Raw genomic sequence first — 20,968 nt, 5'->3', positions numbered from 1 at the left:
ATTATTACATAGTATGTAATTTATTATTTCTTTATCTAATTAAATGTATACGTAAAATGCAATAAGGTATTGTTTATAATAAAATAATTGGTAATAATGAACTTCTTAAGGCAGAATGTATATATTATATTAAATCTACTTGCTGTTGAAAACAATAAAGTTGCTTTGATACAACTTCTTTTAATGTTCCAGTTTACTAGTAGTTTCGTAGTCAACGTACTGTATGAAGATTTGTCCGCCCATTGGGAGCAGACTTTCCTGCATCGGTTTCCTTGAATTTCATTTGCCAACTAGGTGATCTTCTACGACGATTTTTTAGGTCTGACACATTACCGGTTCCCTCACGATGTCTCCAGCTATCTAGCAAGTGTTAATTGCGCATATAAAACGTATGAAAAGTATTCTTGAATTTATTAAAGATTTATCATTGAGAAGACATGTTTTGTGATTAATTCAAGTAATAATTAATACCTTATCTATTTTATACAGATGTAAATGATAATTGAATCCTGTATGCAAATTATCAAATGCGCAGGCTTCTAATTGAATATTATTATTTTTTTAAAGTATTCTTATAAAAAATCATTTTCTGCCAGGCAATAAACTGCTCTTTCTCAGTTATAGAAGTAACAAGACGTAGAAAGCCAAATCTTATTTCGGGCAAGAATTTCAACTTATTTTTAATTGCATTTGATTTCACTTGTTATTCAAATCTTTCATTTGTTTATTTAAATTCATAGCAACGGTATTTTTAACGTATTTATACAATGCACTGTAACACTTTTTGTTTAAGGCAACATTTCCATTATTTAACTCGTTAATGCTAGAAATGAACATTTTATTTTGATTTGAAAAATATTTGGTTCATGTCTTTGATCTAGTGATTACAAAAAGTAGCAAAGCATTAAATATATATGAATTCTTTTAAACATTATTAGTAACCTGTCCAACTATAAAAAAAAATTATAACCATGGGATATCATTATTTCTCTAGAAACGTTTTAATAGTAATACAACATCTATTCACATACATTTCACTTCAATATGACATGATTGTTATAATAACCATAATAATGGCCTTTTGACTCTTAATGCACGAATAGAATATACCTATGTTCCTTCCCCAACGCTGATAATAATGAAGAGGTCATTGGAGATCAAGAATAATGCATGAATAGATGAATTGAAGAGTTCATTTATAACTACAAAATATTGTTTAGCTATTGCCAACTATATTTGAATAATCTTGGGTATATTTAAAGTTATCATAAAAATTAACTGAATGGAGAAAATTTTTATCAAACTAGTATCCAAATTTTCGTTGTAAGACACTATAGACGATGTGTTCGATAACAGAGAAAAAACTCAATATCGCTATCTCTTTTATCCCTAGGGCTCAATTGACCAATGAGTAATGGTAAGCCCCTATACTGTGTTGCTACCCTGGTGTGGTGTAGGTTACAACCTCTAGCGATGTGATGAAGTCGGCATCTTTTTAATTTTTCAGATTACATAAATTTGTATTGTATTAATTAATAATATCCATCTTATATGTTTTTGAGTTCTATAGTGTACATCTATACACTGGAGAACTCGTACGTGGATGTATACAGTATAGTCTCTAGAAAGTCTCGCGTGTCACGTCTTTTAAGCCTTAATGGTGAGAAGTACACAAAACATACAAAATAAACTTTGAAATATTCTATATAAGATGAAATGGCGTCATTGCAATGCAATTTCGGTCCAATTTATGTTGTATTTCTTAAATCTTTTGTTGAGTAATCTACCATAGAACGAACAATTCACGTACAAAAAAAGCTACTATACTACTTATACTATACAATTTACGATTCGTTCAAAACGCGTGAGAGAATTATCGTAATTCTATGCGTAACGTATAAATTATCTTATATTTCTAATTTCCAAGAATAATCGAGAAATACCTTAAAAGAATTTGATTTAGTAGTTTTAAATTACGTAAATGTAAATTTTATGCGACTCTTTATTGTAGTTAATTTAAAATCCGACATTTATTACACATATAATGTGAAGTAGTAAAATGAAACGTGAATGCTTTTTATTTGTTGTTGTTTATGATGTCTTCGACTGTATATCGATTTGTTCCACTTTCGTATTGTAATGGTTTTTTGACAGAAAAGATGTTCATAACTTTTCATTAGTGTTTTTACGTAAAAGGCACTACTAATCACTAAAAACTATTCTTTTAATTGTCCTACTTTATTTATTTTATGAATGCTTCAACTAAAGTTATATTGTAGCTGGTATCGAATGTCATGCGCCGCACTAAGAATATATTTCTGCGTTTCTCGTCTAGGTTGTAATTTAATTTCTCCTTAGACCTCAATTAGTAAGAAGCCACTTTGAAACTAGTTGATGAAGATAGAAGACGTGTCATCTAGTAAAACTATTCTATTGCTCATTGTTTAAGAATGTTGATGACCGTAAGAAATAGAGAATATTGATTTATTTTAACACCCTCGCGCTAAAACTTTTCGTTTGAATAAATGTCAATAGTTCATTTTAGGCTTGAAAGCAAGACCGGGGTAGCAATACGTTTTTGTCATAGGCGTCTTAGTTTCGAATTTGAATCTTTTTCTTTCATTGAGGGGAAGATATTGTTCTTCTGTGACCAAGAGACCTTAAAAATTGAATACTAATTAATATATAGAATAAATATTTGTATGAAAAATATCGTTCCAGTATATATTAGTAGTTGAATACCAAATGAAGACAGTCTTACTATTGGTATTCACCGTATTCCACAGAACTATCGCTAGTAGTAGTAACTTAAAAAAACTAAATAAAACAATTTTCTGTTCTATAAAAAAATATGTGATAAATACTAGGAGGCCATAAAAGGAAGATTGTGGCGATTTCAATTACGCTATTATGTCTTGTGTCGTAAGTGTTGCGAACTTACACAACCGGTTTCAGTTTCAATGTTTCAATTCACGTTTCTGATAAGAAACTTTAGCGTGAGAAAGTTGCATGTTTTTATTTATGTTTGTAATTATTTATAAAGAATTAACTGATTACAGTACCATAGAGTTCGTATGTAGAATTTATGCCGAAATATTTGTGCGAATTTAGTTGTTTTTTTTTAATTCCGCATTTTTAAAGTTCGATAAGAATATTTTGTTAACTGTAATAGAGATGATTCAAAATGTGTTTTTATTATTTTATACTTTATTTTATCTTTGTTAGGTCGCCCAATGGCTGGTTTATTGATATAGAATAAACATTTGTATTAATATAATAATAGAGAAATGTTACTTTTGAAGTATATTATTACCAATACTTTAAATTGTTTTTCTTGTTACAGGTAAATAAAGATTCAAGCGGTCAGAGTCCGAAATTTTGAAAAAAATCAAGTATAATACTCATATCCAGTCGTCAATAGGACACAATTGTGTCCGGCTTTAGTAGGTATTGATTTTCCTATGAATATGTTTTCGTATGTATATCTTTAAGTGTAAAAATATATCGGTATAATTGGAACGTTTTAACGAAAACTTTTCTGTGTCTTTTCATTACACGGTTAACTCAACTTAACAGAAAGAAACGAAGGAGTACTTTAGAAAAAAAGTGCAATTACACTGTTTTAGTTCTAATAAGGGGATAATATCTGCAGTAAATTCCTTTTGGAGGATGTCCCGTATACTCAAGGTTTTTTTTATATTTCTATTGTATCGTGTAATGTCAAATTGCCCGTATTTTAAAACACATTCACATCATACAAATGTGAGAATTCTTAAAAATGCCCATCGTTTTGATTTAAACATACTTTGATAACGTCTTTATTGCTTCAGTAGCTGAAATTATGTATTGGACATTAGCTTTGTGATTTTTCTTGAGTCATACAAACTACAGTCTAAACTCTATATAACGACACACAAGAGACTGTGCTCATGTTGACATTACAAAGACTCGTTGTTAAGTGGAATTATTTCAGACTAGTGTTCGTAATAACAACACAATTCTTATTTGAACGCTATTGCGTAGTGTGTTATTTTCTCCTGGCATCTTTTACTGCACCAGAAATTACGTTGTATTTTTTACTTATTTTATTAATATCTTGCGATATTGAGGCATCTTGGTGATAGATTTATCAAGCAATCCCAATTTGTATTTAAAAGGACGGATTTCTTAGAAAGTTCGGTTCGTATTATGCTGATAGAGACGAAATAACGTCACAACTCCGCAGTTTTAACTAATTTCGGCAATTTAAAAAGTACTTTTTATTATTTAATTATCCATATTCTGGGTCTCTCATTGTATGGAAGACAAGCTTAACCAACCAAAGCAAAGTGATTTCGACGCTTTAGGAAAATTGTTGTTAAATGGAAGTACGTTACGTAGAGTGTACACTGTAAATGTTTAGCCTGCTCATTAAACCTCGAGCATGACATAATGTTCTAAGAAGCGATAACGCTGACTCAGCGTACAGACTGATTCAGTACATTGATTCATAGCTTTGAAATGCCAATGCAAGGTTTCTAAGGGTTGCATTTAATTTGTACGGAATTTCTCAAAGAAATGGAATTTACTTGATCAAGAATGAATGGAAATTTTGAAATATCGGATATATTGAACGACTTTCGAGGTTTACGAGTTCCAATTTATAAACAAAATTTAAACATAAACTTGCAGTATTAAGTATGTCATAATTGACACTGACCAGTAAATATTTCAGATAATCTTTTGTATACAAATTATTGCGTATCAATATGATACGATATAAAATAAAATAATTAATTACAACATTTTTAGGTCTGGCGTATCTGTTTCATGATCATTTGCCTAATAAGCAAGTAGGTTGCTTGTACCTGACACACTTCATTTGGCACTAAGGCAAGCCGGTTTCTTTCACCGTTCTAGCTAATCTTAAATGCGCACATAGAAAGAAAGTCCAATGGCGTATAGCTTAGAATCGAACCTACGAACTTAGGGATTAGAGTCGCAGCATGAATCCTGACCTGAATCCACTAGGTGAACTCTGCTCCTATACAATGTACTTAATAATACATTCATAAGTCCTCAATTGCTGCGCGAAATCTTTATTATTCCTCTGATAAGGACTACTCCACTGCTGATCTCGATTCTTCCCATATTTGTTACCTATACAAAAAATCATTATTTAATGAGCTACCTGCCCTATACAACGACTTTAATGATATATTTATATGCTTATGACACTATCAAAGATTTAATGTTACCTAATGAAGTCGACTTCAATACATAAATAAGGTTTCAGTCGTAGTAACAGACGTACCTAAATAACCCAAACTCTACGCACATTGTCTCTGTCATATTTGTCAAGTCTGTAAATTGGTTTCTAATTGGCGTTTCGATTATATTTTGTGTAAGGCTGTTTTTCTTAATAAATAAATGTTTATTTTTTTATTCACCATTGTTTAGAAACCTGGATATTATAATCATTATTTACGAAACTCATATTTCTGAGTTTGGACTTTGAAACGCTTTTTTTTGCTTAATTGTTCGAAATTTAATTTTATCCGCAGTTTTTACTTCGATTATCCGTTTCTGGTATACCAGGATTGTAGACATTCACAAGAGCCCTTTAATTAGATCGTTCACATAATATTGCATATGTACAACAAGCGTGTGATTGCAATAAATTGCAGCTGAGACCCTCCATAACAGAATTATCTTTTCACCTGCCGCAGGAAGTATGCGCTTAGGACCGGCCTTTGTTGATAATTCGATTTATAAACATATGATCAAAGATACGGTTTAGTTGCATTATGTCCTACGTCAATAATATAATTTCCTACTCGTATAGCAGTGATTACTTACTCCGGCTCTATGACATTATTATTATTAACTAGCGGCCCGTCCCGTCGCACCTTACACTTTAATCAGTGATTGTGTAGTATTCCAATGGGGAAAGAATTTTTAAAATCAGTCAATTTCTTTTTGAGCCAATTCGACAAACTTACATGCAAATGTTTCAACTTTATAATATTAGTACATACTTAAAGATGTCATTGTGTTAAGGAAAAAACTTAGCGATTAAAAATGGTGGGGGAGAGTTTATTGCCAGTTATTCTCGTGCTTTTTACGTCCATGATTTGAGAGCTGGCAGTAAATGTAAAATTAGAAGCATTTAGTATTTCTTTTTTGACGTTTATAAGTGTACATTGTGTTACCTATGAATAAATGATTTTGGTCAGTGATTTTGATTGAACAGTTATGCGTTCACAAAATCATAAATATTGTTTAGTCAACAAGAATGGATCACTGCTTAAGCAGACAGGGGAGATATTGGCTATGCCAATAATTAATTTGCAATTGTATAGGAGAAAATCACCGTTGTCTGGCAATCAAGTTTGAAAATTTACCAGACATTCAAAGTTCGTCCTACTAGAGACTTAATGGATTAATTTTGGAAAAAATTGGATTATTTGGCTGAAACATTATAATTGATATTATTTTGATGACGTAATAATATATTTTAATAATGTAAATGTAACTTCTAGTCTACCTTTTACGACAAATTTGTATTGGGCATGTTCATGCGTATTTTTATTTTACCACATTTTTGTACCATACTCGTGCAAATAAATTATTGCTATTGATAAAGAAATATAGTATAGGTTTCTTGTTTAATATGAAATATAAATGAAAACTTCCGTTTCTTACCGTTATAATGATTGTGTCTAATAGCTTGTTAAATTATTACCTAGTTTGACTCGAGCATCAAATTAGGCGAAATTTATTTATGAAATGCGCATTTTCTAGGAATAATAATATGTAAAATGTAAAACATTTCAAAGCCAATTAAGTATTCATAATTATTATAATACACATGGAGACAAAATATTGCGTTTCCTCGGCGGCACATTAATATTGCCAACGAACTTAAGCATCAATTTAATAATAATTACTATGCAGATAATATAAACATTTACATGCTATAATATTTATGACAGTTTTCCGTTTTGACCACACACCTGCACTAACGATGCTTTTGCCTCGTTATATTATTAGTGGGTTGTTTTATACTAGCTACCGTCTTATAATAAATTACTCTAATGTGCTTATGTTTTCCTGGTTCAAGACAATTTTTCACTAAGTGTGAAATTACTAATAAAAAAATCAAATTAATTTTAAATCGCACTCGCCATATGACATTTCGTTGGAGCACTCAAATCATGAGTTCTGTCAATATGTGAAACTATTTATATTTTTTTTTGAACAGCCAATTCAATTTTGAGCCAAGCTTTGTTCGTTGTGATTAAAGTTTTTGGCTTCTACTGACAAATAATGCATCGACACCAGCCATGGTTTCTTTGGCCATAGGCAACTCTGTATCGTGATCCATAAATTTACGTTAAAACAGTCTTTTAGTTTGGTTAAGCACAGAAGGCTCTACTATCACTGAATACAGAGATTTTTCTTTAGAAAATGACATTGTAATCATGGCAACAAATAGTACCTAAACTTTGTCGAATGCTAAACATATATTATAAATACCATAAAGCTCACTCAAGGCAACACAACCCGCAGCAACGAATAATATGTATGTAAGAGAAGAACCAATTCTTGACACTTTTCACTAAAAAAGGTTTACTATGGACGTTTAATATTATATTTGATTTAAAAAAAATCGACAAAAGTTTACTTAGCTATTAAAATTTCTTCTTAATTATTATTCTTCACTTAATTTACTTACTTTTAAAAACAATAATGTCCTTAACTAGTAATTCCTAAAATCCAATATATCAACATAGCGTCTATCGCGATATCGGTGTGTTCTAGGAACCGCCTACCTCTGCCCAGGTAGCGCCCTTGGTGTTACCTCGCTAGTGATGGAGTATCGATTGTCGATAAAAACATTAGTAGTTTTCCTGCTAAATTTCTTTCTTATAAAAGTTTTCTTAAGAAAGTTTCGTTGATCTAACGAGATAAACACGGCGACGTCGGATAGATGTTGTGCAAATAAATCATTGTGTTGGTAATGCGTGTGCGCCAATATGACTCGATTCTGTCTGAAATATCATCTAAAAGAGATGGGTAATTTGTCCGTTTTCATATTTAGAAAATCTTCTAGATATGAAAAACAATGACAACATTTTATTTTATATTAGATAAATACATTCAATAAAAATGTACAAAGTAATTAGTTTTAAATATCAGTGCGTGTTTTGTTGCAATTTATTACTTTTAAAATCTTAGTGCAATTTAAATGCAAATTTCGTATTTTAATTTAATCAAGAAAAAAGTAATGAATGAAGAAAATTAGCACTAAGCTCAATTAAATAGATTAAAATGAGATAAATGTTAAGTAGGATCGGTTTAATTGTGATAAAAAAATAACAGTCTTGTGCCGCCTCGTTGCTTCACACACCATGACAATATAAAGGGTACCAGTTATCTAACAAACTGTAGTGTCAGACCTTAGATATCTTTTAGGGAGTCATTAGTAAGTCTTTTTATGGCTGTTAAATTCTATTTTAAACAACCGTAAGTGATTGTTATGTAAATTACAAAAGCAATTATCTTGCGAGATCGTACTTAATTGCACGAATGCACCAATGAGCTGGCTATGCCGTGTTCGCTCAAGTATGCCGGAGTGTGCCTAATTGGTACGGTAAGCGATGGAAATGTTCTAAATAATTACAGCTATTATCATAGATTCACTGTTTTTGTTTGATTTAGATGTATGAAATGTTTTGTGTGAAACATTCATGGAATTTGGAAACGTTGGTAATTGTTAGATTTACATCAGACATTACGGAAAAGGCTCGCACAAAAACACATGTTTGGTTTTTGCTTAGTTTACAGCGATACAGTTATTTGATCATTATAGATATCAATTTAGATTTAAATTAATCGATAAATTTATGACTTAAGGTACATCTCTATTGAGTCTTAGCCGTAACTTCCCGCTGTGATGAGATGTTTTTTTGTTTTTTATCTTATTCTTCGAATTGCATCGTGTTTTTTTTATTTAAATCAGGCCTCTCTAGCGATGTTTAATTAGTCATTTTTTTATTTGGTCGTAGTGCCGTCGCTTAAAACTTAAAAAATATACAGCTTAAAACTTAAAATATATAAAGTAAGTAGTAAATTAATTAACGAATTTATTGCGTTATATTAAGTTTCAAATAAATTTGTTGTCTATCCGTATCAAAACTGAGCTCTATGTCAGCTTCAGTTTTTTGTGGAAAAATTACGTCGAAATTTTTCCTTAACTCCGCCATTCCCTCTTCTCCCTCTGAAATAGCTGGGATAATTACATCAGTGAGTACCAAGGCCGCATAACTGTATAGACGGTGGGATAGCTACCACCCCTACGCAAACATTCTGTCTGGACGTGGATTGTGCACTCATCTGTGTGCGTGCATTCCATAGTTTTTATTGTTATCTACATGTTAGAAATGGCGCCGTAGTAATTAATTATTAAAGCGTCGTTTTTATTAAGAGTACATACACTTCGTTACTCTTGTGATTGTTATGTTGATGCTATGAGGCTAATATTTAACTATCTTCAATATCCTATGGCATGTTTAGGAAGTCATAGATATAATATCACCATAATAAATGCAAAATATATACATATATGATTGGTTTTTTTGTCATATGATTTACAAGAAAATATTCGCTTTCACGAACTATAACAAAATAGCTTTATATTTTTGTGTAAATTATAAAAAAAACAATGTTAAGTAAGCATCGTATGTCGTCATTTTTCATTTTCCGTACTCAGACTTTGTATTATAAATATTTTAAGTAACTACTAACCAAAGCCGTAAATTAAACTGTTAACCGCACAATGACGTCAAATGAAGCTGAAAACAAACGAACGATAAGTTATCGGTTCCGGCCGATAGTGGCTTGAGCTACGATAGAAAAATATTTCGAAATTTCAAAGATTGCATGCATTACAATCGTAAAATTATTGAATAAAGTAACATTAGTATGTATAATACTTATTCGTTGAGTAAGATACTTGATATATCATTAAAGTACGCCTTGCGAATTTATTAAGGGCTAGAAATTCTTCAAATTACATTTTAGATCTTTATATATCTGAAAATATCAAACGATTTTTATATTATTTTTCTCGTTGATATTTTTTCGTATCGACATTGTTAACTTTTAAAAACAAAGTACCAGGATATCAGCAACATTAATAAGTTAATTTACACGTATAGCAATCATCACAATCACTTAATTGTTGAACTCCGCTCTATAATATCCAGTCGTGAGGGACAGATGTAATATATAATTAGTTTTTATTGGTTTTAACATCCGTTTATGAGTCCTGTGGTGTGATCGGAGTGGAGTCAGTAGGTACATATATCTAAATTGCTGGCAACACTTTGATATTACGTTTCTAGGCATAGAAATGATCCGTTACTAATTATTACTTTTAATAGAAATAAATTTAACACTGTCACAAACTGCACAATTTATTCATATCTTATTGGAAAACATGTTTTCTAGAAAAATCTTAGGATTTCATATGATTAAAAAACAATAAAATATGTGATTTACCAGAGTTCTCGAGCGTTCCAATTAAGAAAAGGAAAAAGTAGATTTCCTCTCTAGAGGGTGCTGCCTGGCAACCCTCTTGGATACTCCTCCGAGCTCATGACTCATGACGTCACTATCTGCACAGAAACGCTAGAAAACAGTAATTTTTAGCTTGTGGAACTGTAATAACTATTATTATAACAATCAACAGAAGTCGACATACCCATTAAATATTTGAATTTCAAAATATTTTTTTTGCCAATTGACCCCTACGATGAAAACAAACCGAAAGTTATATAATATATTTTGAAATTCAAATTATTACACAATGTATCACAATAATTTATTACAAATTAGTATCACAATGATTGGCTTTAGCAGGCGTAAGTAATTTTCTTTAAATACATTTATCGCGCATTAATATTATTTATTTGAAAGTATATATTAGTTTGCAATTTGAAATTTTTAATAAACAATCACAGGAATCACATTCGAAATTCGATTTGTATTCTTTTATTTATGCAACTACGACAATTTCAAAATAGCGCGCGAAACGTCGGTAATACCTAACCATAGATAATCAATGTTGCCAACATAAATACCAAATTAATTAGTGGCACTGACACAAAAAGTGGATAACTAGGATTTAATAACAGTTTTTGATATAATGTCATGATTATAAAATGTAAAAAATTCTAATTTGGATTCAACTCAAGTATCTACAAAATTAAGAGGTTATTTATGTTTCGCGAATGAATTCAAACTAGCAAATTATCTAAAGAGATCTTGAATGAACGACCCTTGATTTTAGACTCTATACAAATGTTTTTGAATCGTTTGAAAGGATTATGCAGGAATATTTTTGTTATAGTGGTAAAATGGGTTATTTAAAAATAAATTAGTTGCTAATTAGCGTAAGGATAAATGTATTTTGCATTTTAAAGCGCGGCCGGGCTCGATTTAGTGCTGCCAAAAAGAATTTCCCTTAAAAAATAATTTTCTTAATTTCCCTAATGTTTTCTAGTATCTAAACATAAATGAAGAGTCGTTGATTGATAAAATATAATTTTGAATATGACGTCAACTCCCAATGGCAGGCATAAATGTCCTTATGAAATACTAATACTATAACTATATTCTAGGAAGCGCATACGACATATATAACTTAAGTTTTATTGTAATTTGTCAAAGTTTGAAACGCTTAATGTAGAGAGCAGATTAGTCAGATCAGTGTATTAAAATCCAATAGATTATTGTCATGGGTACCTATGCCAGTCTTTGAATCTGTAAATTCTTATTCGTACCTCTAAAGCATAAAAGGAATCTGTCAAATATTGAAAGAAACACTACATTTCAGTTATTCTGTTACTTTATTAGTTAAGTATTTTGTTCCTTGTACCTCGTAAGAGTCGAAATACAGAAAGGTAACCAAATTATTTTTAAAAGCCAAACATAGGTTTAATTAATAAAGATTAAAGTAAATAAACAAAACAAACCATTCTTCCACTAATAATACAAGTTGCACGTTTAGGTTGAAGAATGTTAGGCAATAGTTTGACAAAGCATCAAGTCTTTGATCAGATGTGCTGCATCTAAAATTAATAGCCACTTGGTACAGAATACCTGAGGGCTTTGCCTTAGGTGCCTCGCGATGTTTTCCTTCACTGTACGAGCAAATACACTCATAGAAAATCCAAGTGGTGCACTGTCGGGGATCGAACCTACTTCCAATACAAATTAATGAAACGAAAATTGGAAATACGTATAAATCCAATACGTTTTTTACGTACGGGTGTCAGCTACAGTTCTTTTGGCTTTTGGCTTTTGGCTCTCGATATATTTAAAATATACCATGTATGTGTTCAAAATGGCACGTACAATCAGTATAGGTATATTTTTCGTGTGTGAAACGAGTAAAAACTAGAAATGGTTCGTGTATTCTTATTCTTTATTAAATATCTAAGTTAATAGAAAACTATTAGTTACTTACTGCTATTTGTTTATAAATAAAAAGTCAAACTCATAAAATTATGGTTAAAATGAGTCGTAAAAAATATCAATTAATAAAATAAAAAAATTATAGACATTACAATAATTATTACTCACACGCACACAAACAGAAACCCACAAAATAACAATAATCAAATAAAAAAATAATGAGGGATAACATTTTTTTTCTTTTCAAAAACAAGGTACGTTTTGAGTGTGTAATGCGTGTGTTCTGTGATTGTAATTGGCGGCTCAGTATAATGCTGAGGAATCAGACTATTCCACAGCATAATGAAACAAAAAAACATCGCTTCCTATTCAGATTCCTCGGCCATACTTTTCTTTTAAATCGAATTCGACGAAGTCCAGATAAATCGTCCCTTGGCCCTTACAAAAGTAAAACGGGTTATCGTTATTTATTATTCACACTTTTTTCCTTTCCTATAAATAGACATTTTACTCCTTATTAAATGGTAACACGGAATAAATTAGCTTTATTTGGTATTTTTTTGGAAATAAACACAATATTAATAAGAAATAACGCAAAAATGTTTTCTAAACTGTGGTTTAGTTGTTAGGAATTAATTAAATCGTGAATACTTTTTACAGATTTCGTCGTTCAAATAGTATTTATAGAGTAATTGTAAATTCTTTAAAAAAATATCTTGTAGTATACGGTTGTTACGTAATCTACTAGAAGACTGCGATAATATTTCCAGCGTATAAAGCAGCATAGCCAACATAAATAGTCATTTATTAAATGTATGAACATTGATGCTATAATAAGTATGTTTGTCGCAGGTGGTGAGGTGGTTCAGCACGAGGGGCGATGCTGGGCGGGGCGGCGGGGGGCGCCCGCTCCCGCCCGCCCTCTGATCTCCAACAAGGTATGTGGCTCTGGTACTTCGTTTTATCCTAGTTTCAGTTCATATGGATTTTTGCAATTGAATAAAAAAAATATTATTTTTGATGTTTTATGCCACCCTCGTGGCTAAGCTAGATGTAAGTTTCCAGGCCTAAAAATACTTTATTGCCTGTAATCAAAAAATTTGAAAACAACTTTTTAAACAAATAAAAAATGTGTGCGTGTACACACGTAGAAAGATGTGAAATTTCTTTGTGACCTTTTTTTCGCAAAATTACTTACTATATGCAACTTTACAGAAATTGGTTAAATTATATATTTTCGTTATTAATGGCGTCGAATTAACCGTGGTAGGGACAAGAAAAGATGGCGCGTTACGGAAAAATGTGACGCGTAACCGAAAAATATAACGGATTTTTTTTTCCAACGCCGATAAAGAAGTTTCACTTGTAAAAGCTTTCCACTGTATGTTCCATCGCTGGCTCAGCGACTTAAAAACAGTCTTGGGCCACGGAAACGAGAAACTTCCAGCGTAGCTCCTGTCTGTAAGGTTCTCAGATAATTTACGTGATTATTTTATTGACATTTTATTTATTTTTCATAGGTGTTGCGAGATTCCCGCTCTACTCTTTGTTCCCGAATCAAGGCACTACTAACAGGACCTCAATACATAAAGGTAAACCTTTAATGTAATGTTCTATAATATAACATAAAGTAAAAATTATAGTTTTTAATAAAGGTCTACAAATACTTAATATGTATATCTATTTTGATAGATTTTGACGGTAAGACCGAAACTATTAGAATGGTAGTTTTAAGTTTTGGTTAAATATTGGACGTTGTATTAGCATTACCTGCCATAGGCTATTTGACAGTTTGTAAAATAAAGTTTTTTTCAATTCTGTGCTATCTGTATAAAACATGTCTTTAAACAGCGTTATAGGCTAATATGACTTGTAAAGTCTATCTATCTTTAGTCTATCTATATATAAAATTCTCGTGTCACAATGTTCGTCCCCATACTACTCTGAAACGGCTCGACCGATTCTTATGATTTTTTTAATGCATATTCAGTAAGTCTGAGAATAGGCTTCTATCTTCCAAACCCCTAAAAGATAAGGGGTGTCCCAAATTTTATTTTTTAGCTTATTTTTTTTGTTTTTATGTTTAACGTACAAAAGTAGATACAACTTTTAATTTTTATCCCTCTACGATTAACCTCTATTTTTATTTATTAATTAAAAACTTATGAAATGATCTCTGAGGTTTTTATAGAGAATAAATCACAGAACAACCTAAAAAAAATTCAATCTCTGGGATAGCATAGCAAAATGTTCCATGTATTAAACCAGTAAGTAGGCTAAGTAAAATCACATAAAGGAAAAACAATCCTTACCTAAGCGTTGATTTTTATAAGTCACTTAAAACTGTCACAGATTAGTCGAATCGACGATGATGTAAGCATTAATATGTCTTCGCCTGACTAATCCTAATACCGTCTTGGAGTTTTATTTCGTCAAAGAATGTTATTGTTCGAAATATTATATGTATGTGTGTAATTTAAAATTGATAATTGAAACGTAAACAACTTGACGTTTGGCAGGCATGGTTCGTTATAGGGTCTGATGCGACGCCATTTTGTCAAGCGTTTTGGCGTTTCATTTGTATTTTTATAAATACTTACATATTGAAATTTCGAATTTATAGGTACTTAAGTCGCTAATAAATAATCTGGATTGGATTTTGAATTTCAATTTTCAATCCAATTCAATTTACTGCATTTCTGTGGACATCTCGAGTTCGTAATGGGACAAACAAATTCGAACGTCATAGTCGCGATAAAGACCATAGATAAAATCGTAGAATTCTGTCACAGATTGTAATTTATTTACGGAAAATATCGGTTTATTATCGAAATCTATGAGTGTTTAAAGTTATATAGAAATCACGAAATCGATTTTGAAAAGTATTTCAGTTTTTTTTTAATAAAAACAGGGTGGCTTTGAGGCCTCAGTATTCTGTATCTGTGTCGTGAGCATTTGTGCTTGACACGCGTGGTCGAATTTTCTAGTCAAAGGCATGTTGGTTTGCTTAATGTTTTTTTCACCGTTCTACTAAATGCTACTAAATGCGCACAGACAGTCCTCGAACGAAAAAAGATCGAACAAATGACCAACACTCATTTTCTCTATATATATACATATACTATTCTCGTATCATTATGTGCGTTTCCATACTCCCCCGAAACGGCTTGACCGTTCCATAATTAATTTTTATGTATATTCATTCAGTAAGTGAGAATCAGTTACTATCTATCTTTCAAACATTAAGTGATATTCAAATTCTTAAGGGATAACCAAACAAAAAGTTTATATTTTAATACAAAAATATATACATCCCTTAATTTCCATCTACTCTCTACAACCAACCTTATTTTTTATTTGTTAGTGAAGAAATTATAATTTGAACTGTGAGGTTAGTATGGAGCAATATAACAGAAAACCATCTGGGGTAGCATAGCAATTTGTTCCATGTTGGTCTGTACTAAAAAGTTAGGCTAAGCAGTTAGGCTAAGCAGCAGAAAAACGAAGTTCGCGGGGGAAGCTTCTATGTCTATAATAATATTAAATTTTTCGGATAATTATATAAGATAAGTCGAAAATGCTACAAAATACTCTCACTTTATTTTACATAAATGGGTAAACATTTAGCAAAACATTGGTTTCCTTTTAAAAACGTGTGTGTTGGGCTTATTATTATTATTTATCAATCACGTGATAAACAAGCAAAAATGTTGCCAAAGAGAAACCATTGATTTGTGGTTTAAGTTCGGTTCAAGCGTGACAAATTGGCTTCCATAGAGGGACCTAGCCAGCAATGAAAAAATTCTATTACACCGGGATAATGGGGATTGCGGTGTTACGTGATACTTTTGAGTGACAGCGACTAATTGATTGGAAATCTACTTGGATGAAATCAATTTGATTTAATTCAAACTATTTCCATTTAAGCATGTAAGAATATTCCTTTGGTTTGATAAAAATGTAAGTTTTTTTTTACATTGTTCATTTAATAAATTTTATTTCATGAAGTCGAAACTATTTTCATCTTGCAGAAGAGGGCTGTCTTCTTTGCCGATGTAGGGATGCCCATTCAAATTTAATGACGTGGATAAGTTATACCTGTATCTAATATTCCAAAATAAACATATTTTACTTTTTTCTTAGTCGATCAGACACATTATGATAGCGAACCGCTGCTTTTGGCCTTAGTATAGCCGATAGCGACAAAGAATACTAACGCTCAAAGCCAATCACCTATCTGAATTTTTTGACCATCTGAGATAGACATCTATCCAAATATTGTTAAAAGGTACCAATAACTAATCGACGGATTGTAATAGCAATCTATCGATACAATCTATCCATCGTAGGTCGGATCGGTGTATGTGGCCTTTCTATGAAAATGACAGTTCAACTGTGCCAACATCTAATATATTAAGATTTTAACTTACACCAGTTCTTAAAATTCTTAAAAAGCTATTTGATATGTTTTAAACATAGACATGTATATTTTAATATTATTTATTACGGTTTTATTTACATTATTTGTATTTATTTACATACTTTATATTGATTATCAAATATGAGTGAAAGAGCGAAGAGATTGCATTCTATCCATCGTAAAAATGGATTGTCTGCGTAGGGTTTGGTAATTGGAATGCAGTTAGGAGATCGATGGACTGTCATGGTCTGATTCAGATTTTTTTCAATCTGAGATTGTGGATTAATTATTGGGTAAGCTTGTTCGGTACCAATCTCCCCTGCGACCAGTCGTCTCATATGATACTGAAACCTGTTTTTTTCTGAAGCAAAAAAACGTGCTCTCCATACTTTCGAGTGCAAAGTATTTAGTATGTTTACGATATAGAATTTTATAACATCCTTGACGATGACGACATCGTCCAATTCATAAATTGCAACAGACTCAAGTGGTTGGTATATGTGCATCGAATGATAGAAGTTCTTACTGAACTTCACGCTGGTGGCAAGAGAAAATGCGGTAGGCCGAAACTTTGTTGGCGGGATTGAGTCTCGAAAATAGGTTGAAGACGCAAGATGCACGAAATCGATTGCAACGGTGAAATGTCCTTGCGGAGGATGAGGCTCACGAGAGGCTGCAGCCATTGATGATTATGACGAAAGTAGCGAAAAGCGATTCAGTCTGTCTTCATATTACTTAGTTTTGAAATAGATTTTTGTGTATAAAGGTATTAATTGTATATTAAAAAAAATGTCCATCATGATCAGACTGACTGACGACGACATCGCTGTTCCAAATCGTTTAGTCCATCAGATTTATTCACTTCATACAGAGTGGTCGTGTACTGATTATAGCTCACGCATCACTGCCTATAAACTCGTTTCACAGAATCGATAACCTACATTGCTAGTATACTATAGCTACTGTTATGTTGCCCTAGTGTATTATTTACTTTGTGTTCATAACATTTTTTAATAAATGGACGTTTAGTTTAATCATTAAAAAAACAACTTAAAAATGTTATTAAAATTATACGAGTAGTTTGGTTCGTGGGTTCTCTGTTATCTCATTTTTATTCTCCTCAAATCATTTCAAATAATTAACAAAAACATGTGTGTATTTATTTATTTACGCGTTAGAACTTAGACTTTTTTGGCGTTGCGATATAAAAATCTTTTAAAAAAAACGACACTAACAATAGAAAAATACTAAAATTTTGACTATAAAATAACTAGCTAATTTCAAGATGTCGGTTTTTTGTGACGGTGTGCGCGCGCATCGTTATTATATTATTATTATTATTATTTACTCTGATCATTTTTCCTGATGCACCTAAAGAAATATAAACCTCAAAAATCTTACTTTATTTTTATTATTTCCTAAGCTTATAAATTTAATAACAGAACTTCCTACCATTAATTTTGTTTCAATGTAAGTAAGAAACTTATAAATTTAGCTAACCGGTCAAATTGTGGTCAATTAAGTAGTATATATATATTATCTATTTCTTAATTTGCTTAATCTTTAATTTACTTTTATACGGAGAGAATATCTGTGGAGTGTCAGGCGTGTAATGCAGTGATGTGCCGGCCACTCAGTTCATTTCAGAATATTTGATTACCGCGACGAATTTGATACGTTATGAGAATTGTTTGCATTCTTCAGTGCGTCATGGAAGGCATTTTAATGGATTTAATAGTAGCTGACCTCTAGCTATTTCTGCTACCCTGGTAATAATGATGAAACCACATGACAGGCAAATTTTTGAGATTTCTTTTTAATACGAAAATTCCATTTTTAGAGACAGAGGGTTAAGTTTCACTTTCATCTTTCTCATTCAATAATCGAACTTTTCTTAACTAATTAATTTCCCGTTCTCAGGCTGGTGTATAAGTTTTTAAAATGGGATTTCTACATGTGTTGCCCGGGGCGCCTGACACGAACTTAATTAAGGTCCGACTCCCGAGGGACTCCCGAAATAGACACTGATTCACGGCTACGTCAAAAGATTTAAGCAAGATTATGGGATTTTAATATGCGTTTTAGGGAGAAAATTTCGTGTAGAGGGTTCCACATTTAATTAAACACCTATTATTTACTATGCGATACAGTTACCGTTTGATGACTACTTATGTGCCTACAAACTAAAAACTTGATATCCTGGTATCCAATGTACTAAAGTATACTTTTAAAGTTAATTTAACTATTTATTTAATAAAGAGACTCTTTTATTTTAAATCTCATTCAAGTCGCTCAATCGATGTTTAAAACAGATACACCCTTGGGGCAGACAGCCCCGATTTTTCTTATATTTAAATACTTGGACGTAATTAGCTGTTTTAAATTGCTCCCGTTTTATTCCATTATGAGGTTAATTAATAATAAAAACATACTCATATTGATCAGAGTTGGACTCGAACTTTTTTATGCTCGATTAGTTTACGTCTCTTAAAATGTAGCATAACAGTCTGTAAACTTTTTCGCTTTCAATTAGATCTATGGTAATTTTATTTAAATTGCCTTAGTAACATTTTAATGTTCATTACCACTTATTCTGGGTGCAGATGTGAATATAATCTTGACATACGATAATTGTTAATTCAAACTCGAAAATTAGAATCCGAATGAGTAAGAATTGAAAACTACGTACGTTTCTTTGCTATTGGAAATTAGTCGATGCTATAAATGTTTTGTCGTTTCAGTCATTAAAGATAATGGTATTTCTAATATAGTATTTGAAAAACAATTAATTGTCAAGTTTGGTTCTGAGTTAATAATAATAATAAAAGTCTTTATTGCTGTGTGTGTGTGTATGAAATACGAAAAAATTAAAAATAAATACTAATAATTAATCAAGTCGGTTGATTTCTGTTATACAGCTTGTCCTAGGTCATAGGCCTCCTCTAAGAGCTTCCACTCTTCTCTGTTTCGAGTTTTACGCATCCAATGAGGGCCAGATGCTCTTCACAAATCATCTACCCATCTTTTCATTTATCTTTCTCGTTTTCTTTTGCCATAGAGAGGAAGCCATTCCGTCTCTTTCTTCGTCGTTCATCCTTCATCTTTATCTTCTCTCATAATGTGTCCTGTTAGTTTCCATTTCAATCTTACTAGAAGTAACAGAATTTCTAAACTTTTTCATGTCTTTTTTATTTCTTCTAGTTTTACTCTATCTTTCAAATTCAGACCTAGAATACGCATTTTGATACGATTCTGACATAATCTTAGTTTGTTTTCTATTCTTGTTTATCAGTGAGTGACCAGGATTGACATGTCAAACATCAAATACTTTTCTTGTGTATAAGTATAACATTTTCAAGTTTCTGTTTTTCATCATTTCTGATAGTGACTAGTATCTCTTCCAAGTCTCTATTTCAAATACAATTAATTGTCAACTTTGGTTTTTGGTTCTATATATATTTTGCCTTGCTGGTAAATTGCTGCTCGTGTGTCGTTCATTTTTACTATTATTATATTACATATATATAATTAACAGTTATTTAATTTTCGTAAGTAATTAAATATCCCTTTGAAGAATTATTTCAAATTACTTTAAGAAGTAAGAATCCTTGTGTAGGTATCTAAATGAAATTAAATAATTGAAGGCCTTAGGATTGAATTATTCCCATATTATTCACAACGTTTCGCATTTTCTTGCTTATTTCTTATACATTTTGTTACAGTAACGGAGAGCCTTTTTTCAACATCGCTGTCCACGTTTGGTGTGCCAACGCCGCCGCCAAACTCGCCATATTCGCCGTTGCAGTTAGAACTACTCAACTGCAACCGCCTGCTGCTTGCTGACAAGTAAGTACATTTTTTTGGTAAAAACATTCACACAATACTTTTGAATTAAATTGAAAGCTTGACAAATCAGCGAATCGAAAAGAAATTGTTTATATCATAATTATTGTTTACTACTTAATTGTAAACTTGCTTTTTATTGAACCAGACCCAAAAATGTATGCGGAGTATATGAAGTTGAAGGAATGGTTATTTAGTGTGCTACATCAGAGTAATTTTGCTAGATTTTTCTTAGTCGAACAA

General features: G+C 31.5%; 1 protein-coding gene across 2 annotated transcripts in view; it reads left to right on the top strand.

Moving 5' to 3' along the window:
* LOC111002797 (protein winged eye) overlaps positions 1-20,968 on the top strand; it is a 76,515-nt gene that overhangs the window by 26,635 nt on the left and 28,912 nt on the right. For both annotated transcript variants that reach the window (XM_022273026.2, XM_022273028.2), the window contains exons 2-4: positions 13,315-13,400; positions 13,983-14,054; positions 20,605-20,728. In XM_022273026.2, coding sequence (XP_022128718.2) covers positions 13,343-13,400; positions 13,983-14,054; positions 20,605-20,728 — 254 coding nt within the window. In that variant the 5' untranslated portion in view covers positions 13,315-13,342. The remainder of the gene's footprint in view (positions 1-13,314; positions 13,401-13,982; positions 14,055-20,604; positions 20,729-20,968) is intronic.

The sequence above is a fragment of the Pieris rapae genome, chromosome 8 (genome assembly GCF_905147795.1).
Source record: "Pieris rapae chromosome 8, ilPieRapa1.1, whole genome shotgun sequence".
NCBI lineage: Eukaryota > Metazoa > Arthropoda > Insecta > Lepidoptera > Pieridae > Pieris > Pieris rapae.
This window is presented reverse-complemented; position numbering and strand designations above follow the sequence as displayed.